General features: G+C 31.3%; 1 protein-coding gene across 1 annotated transcript; it reads left to right on the forward strand.

Moving 5' to 3' along the window:
* Window positions 1-1977: 1977 nt before the first annotated feature.
* Window positions 1978-4317, forward strand: LOC107476285 (heavy metal-associated isoprenylated plant protein 6). Its single transcript, XM_016096086.3, has 5 exons — window positions 1978-2139; window positions 2249-2405; window positions 2496-2713; window positions 2828-2906; window positions 3334-4317. Exons 1-5 carry the CDS (start codon window positions 2131-2133, stop codon window positions 3948-3950), a joined length of 1080 nt encoding a protein of 359 aa, XP_015951572.1. The 5' UTR covers window positions 1978-2130; the 3' UTR covers window positions 3951-4317.
* Window positions 4318-5566: the final 1249 nt, after the last annotated feature.

Raw genomic sequence — 5566 nt, forward strand, 5'->3', positions numbered from 1 at the left:
GAATTAATAAATTTTTAGTATATATAACAAATAATAGTGAGTATATAGAGAACATTTTCTAAAAATAAATTTATTTTTTTCTTAATTTCTCTCCCCTGTGGAGCCAATGGCTTTATGGCCGCACCATAGATTGTGTAGAAGGTGACAACCTATACAGAGCCAAATTAGGAACACGGAGAGAAATTGATCCAAGTGCGTGGTCCTCACTCCATCGATCTCCTTAGTGGTTACGTAGCTTCAAGATATTTTAACAATATGCAGATTATAAAGTTTTAATTTGTAGGTAAAATGTGTATATATGGAATGCAATTAAGTGCGTATTGTGAATTTCTATGTTGTTGGGGACCAAGGACGTGTGGCTGGCTAAAATAAAACGCTGAAAAATTAATTATTTCTTAAAAAAAAATAACCGGTTAAATTAGAACACGTAAATGATCATATATATGCATGTCTTAACAATTTTTGTTCTGTATATATATAATGAGATTTTTTCATTTAGACATTGTTCTTTTCACACAAATGAGAAAAAAAAAAGAGGACAAAAAATGAAGATATTTTCTATCTATTTGACTCAAATGAGTATTACGATTGCACGCATAGGCAATAACAAGCAATTTTGATTGAAAATTATGAGCAAGTGCTACAAGTATACTATCTATTTTTCACGATGTAAACCTTTAGAATAATTAATTTCGTAAAATATATAGTATTAGAATATTTTATGATTAAAAAATGTAAAATTAATTTTTATATTACTTCTAAAAAATTGGCATAAAATAACATAAAAAGAAATATATAATAATTCATGTGGTAAGGTATGTGCCTCTACCATGACACACAATGCGCGAGAAAAATTTTAAGTGTATCGCGATATCCCAATTATTTTAACTGTTAATTTCAATTAATACATATTATATATATTTTTTATAATTTAAATCAACGAATAAAATAATTATAATATTAGTATTTTTAGTACACTTGAAACTCTTTTCAATGCGTGTATGGTAATTAATTACTTCCATCTATGATAAAGATTGAACTTAGAAATTATTAATGTGAAATTAATAGAAACAACAATTGATGGAAAATGTCTCAACAACAATCTTAAAATTCTCTGGAAAATCTGTGAGCATTCAATGAACGTGCAAAAGAAGTATGTAGGTGCATTGCCTTTGTGATATGCACCGGAATTAAGCTCAAAAATGCATGAAAGATGATGAGTAAATTTTCCAGAAAAATAAATAATTAATGATGAGAAAGAGGGTGAGAAAATAGATGGAAAAGTGTGAGGCAATGTTAGGCAACAATTAAAGCCTTTACAGTAAATTCAATGTTCATGGAGAAAAATTATTAATCAAATATGTACCATCCACCAGTCCAATAAAATCACAACATGTGGATAATAAAATAAATTAACTAAAATATTTTTTATTCAAAATTAATATAAAATGTGACATCATTGTGAGACAGCATAACCGAACCCACATTATGTTATTATATATATATAATAATTGGGTTATTTGGTTAATTATTAATTAAACTTGATCACTTTTTGGCAAAATGTCAGGTAAATGAACCGTTTGGTTTGGTAAAAAGTGAGATTATGTATATACATATATGTAGGGTATAACACTACTATAACTATAGTAGAAGATGTCATATTCATATATGAATATATGATGATGCCGTTGCCGTATTTTCTAGATAACAAGCAAAGTCTTAACCGGCGGCATAACACATCACAGCACACAAAATCACACATGCCACTATTCATCCAGTTAACATTATAATATATAGTTTCAAATTAAATTCAATATTTTATTATTCGTATACTAGCTACTATTGCTAGCACTATAGTATAAAGTAGTACAATATAGTCATCATCCATATCCATATCCATATGATTATGATTTAACATACATGTATGCATGATGCATACATAACATGAAACCCATCCACCGATAGATCTGACCCAACTAACCCACAATATTAACCCCACCAACCAATATAACTCCCTCTTTTTATTTATCTATAAATATAATACTCTCACCCTTTTCCTCAATTCCCATTCTCCAAACGAAAACAAATATAACATTCTTATTCTTCTTCTTATTATTATCTTAAGCTATCATGGGAGAGGTTTGTTTTGATTCTTATTCTATTCTATATTTCTATTCCATGCATCTAATTATATTTGGCCTTTGTGTTTTGTATCTGATTTTTGTGGCGGTTTAATTTGTTGTGGCAGAAGCAAAAGGAGCAGCCAAAGAATGAAACGGAGGAGAAGAAGCCGTCGTCTGAAGAACCAAAGAAAAACGACACACCCGCTCCTGTCGTTTACAAGCTTGACTTGCATTGCGAGGGATGTATTAAGAAAATCAAAAGAACCGTTCGCCATTTTGATGGTATGTAATTACTAATTAATTAATTAATTACTTAATTAATTAATTTAGATTTATATAATTTCAAAATAATTATATATATTGTGTGTGTAGGTGTGGAGGATGTCAAGGCTGATTTAACGGCTAACAAGTTAACGGTCACCGGAAACGACGTTGACGCCGTTAAGCTTCAAGAGAAGCTTATCGTCAGAACTAAGAAGAAGGTTGAGCTACTAACCCCTCCGCCGCCAAAGAAGGAAGCCGCTCCTCCTCCTCCTGCTCCTCCGGCCGAGGGAGAAAAGAAATCCGATGAGAAGAAGCCACCTAAAGAGGTATTTAGTAATAATAATAATTAAATTAAATTAATTAATAATGTTTTAGTTTAATTAATTAGCTTAATTAATTTAGCTCACCGACTTTTATTTTTTATCATTATTATTATTCAGAGCACGGTGGTTTTGAAGATCAGATTGCACTGTGACGGTTGCATTGCGAAAATTAGAAGAATCATCCAGAAGTTCAACGGTGAGAGACTTGACCTAATTCACGATGATACCAAGAGAAAAAAAAAATAACAAAAGATTAATTAATAATTAAGCTAATAGTACTAGTACTAGCTAGTAGTATTTTATTCCTTTGAATAATCTTTTAATCAATCAAATTATTATAAATTAATTAAATAATTTGTGGCTGGCGGGTTCAGTGGATCAATAAATTAATTAATAATAACTAGTGAGATTTAATTTTATTTTATCATAATAATATTAAGATAAGATGAAAACTCAGGTATAGTCAACTTCACATAAAATTAATAGTTAAGAGTCATTAGATAAAAATTTAGTCAAATTAGTCAAATTATTTAACGACTCTCAGTATCAACTTCAGCCAACTGCACCTGAGTTTTCACCTTAAGCTAATTATGAACGAAGATGTTAAACATTGTTTTGTGTAGGTGTTGATTCGGTGAGCATTGATGGAGGTAAAGATTTGGTGACGGTGAAGGGAACCATGGATGTGAAGGAACTGGTGCCCTATTTGAACGATAAGCTCAAGAGGAACGTGGAGGTGGTTGCACCGAAGAAAGATGAGGAAAAGAAAGAAAAAGACGGCGGGGATGCCGGTGCCGGTGAAAAGAAAGAGAGCAAAGAAGACGCCGGCGACAAAAAAAACAGCGGAGATAAAAAAGAAAGTGGAGGAGGAGGAGACGGTGACAAGAAAGAAAAAGCAGCAGCGACAACAGTGACAGCGACGACAGAAACAAAGAGTGAAGTTAACAAAATGGAATACCATGGGTACCCGTTGCCATCCCCAATTTATTGGCACAATAATAATGAAAATTTTCATCAAGGTCAAACAAGTTATGCTATGGAGGTTCACCCTGGGTATGCAAACCATGGGTACCACTATATGGAGCCACCACAAGGATACATGACCCAAGGGTATGCGATGAACCATAATCAAGGGTATCATCATGTTGAGCCAGGTCCATTACCATTCTACATGAACCCTAACCAACCTCACCCTCAGATGTTCAGTGATGAGAACCCTAATGCTTGTTCCCTCATGTGATGATATGAATTTCATGCTGCTTAATTAATTTTGTCAGTGTGTGTAGTACACTATACTACACAACTAATACACATGTAATTGTAAATAATCAAAAGGGGAAAAAATAAAATAAGTTGGACTATATACAAATTGAGGGAGGAGGTTCAATATTATTAATTAATAATTGGTTAGTTTATATTTATAGAGAAATTATATATGTGTAATATATGGTAGAATATTTTGATATGTAGAGCTTATTATATGGCCGGCTGGAATTGGAGAATTCTATTGTCCAGAAAATGAGTTGCTTTTAGTTTGGTTCATTCTTTGTAATATTTTGTATAATTAATTTCATGATGAATACATATATAAATATATTCCAGTTTTATATATGTTGTACTTTATAGAATAAAATTTTCAGATCTTATGTTTATGGTTTTGGTTTGTGGCCATGTGGGAAAAGGGTTGTTTATTTATTTGTCTCATTTGAGAAAGAATTTTATATTTATTTATTTATTTTTGGGATTGTTAACTCACATGCATCATCACTTGGAGTTGAGTGTTGACAACGTCCTCCCAACAGAAAATTAAATATATAATTAAAAATAGGGTGTTGCTACTTGCTGGGGTTGTAAGTAAAGTGAAAAAAATTTACCAAGAAGAGAATAATGAATTAGATAACTGAAGTACAAAGGAATCATGACATTTTGCTACTATACATTAAAGCAATATTATTGCCGTACACATTCATCTCTCAGACATTTACTCCAAATTAAAGCAAGTAGCAACCAATGAAATGAATAATAATTAATGTGATTGAAATTAAAAGAGTTTGATGGGAGAGGGTAGTGAAAAGAAACTTGATGGGAGTGTATAGGGGGTCCATGACTCCATGTTCATCTCCTATAATTTTTGCTATAAAAAGTTGGAAAATTTATATTGCGCCAGGACCAATAGTGCATAAATAATTGTCTAAATGCATATAATATAATAAATTTAAAAAACTATTTTTTTTATTTTATTATCATGATTATCTTTTTTGATAAAATTTGAGTAGTCTAGTTTAATTCAAGTCCCACGTATATTGAAAAAGGCCAAATTAATTTAGAACCTTATCACCCTGCTATCTTTCTTTAAAAAATTTGTACTTTTGTTTGTTTTTCTATATTCCTACTCAAGATCTCCATCCCTTCAATTTTATGTATGAACAAAGAACAATAAAAGAGACAAATGAAGGTCCAGCTTTAATTTGTTTGTTACTTCTTGATCGAGGAAGAAGTCACCACCAGCTAGCTAGCAACTCTTCTCATGCATGCTTCATGAGGCCATTGCTTCACATTATTTATTTATTTATTAATAAATATTTGAATGATTCTTTTTATATGGCACCATCACGGTCGAAATTAAATGATGATGATGATTTTTGTGACTTTATCTATTTTAGTTTAAGAGTTGGTGGAAATTTAGGTGTAGTCAACTTCACACGAAGTTGATGGCCGTTAGATAAAAATTTAGTCAAATCAGTCGAATCATTTAACGGCTCTCAGTCATTAACTTCAGGTGAAGTCGACTGCATCTGAATTTTCACCTTAAAAGTTTTATTTGGATACAGTGTGTAAAGTATTTTATACGCTTAT

This window comes from Arachis duranensis, chromosome 2 (genome assembly GCF_000817695.3).
Source record: "Arachis duranensis cultivar V14167 chromosome 2, aradu.V14167.gnm2.J7QH, whole genome shotgun sequence".
Taxonomy (NCBI): domain Eukaryota; kingdom Viridiplantae; phylum Streptophyta; class Magnoliopsida; order Fabales; family Fabaceae; genus Arachis; species Arachis duranensis.

Coding starts and splice junctions, on each gene's coding strand:
- LOC107476285 (XM_016096086.3), top strand. Junction 2,406..2,495: donor AACCGTTCGCCATTTTGATG/GTATGTAATTAC, acceptor TTGTGTGTGTAG/GTGTGGAGGATGTCAAGGCT. Junction 2,907..3,333: donor AATCATCCAGAAGTTCAACG/GTGAGAGACTTG, acceptor TGTTTTGTGTAG/GTGTTGATTCGGTGAGCATT.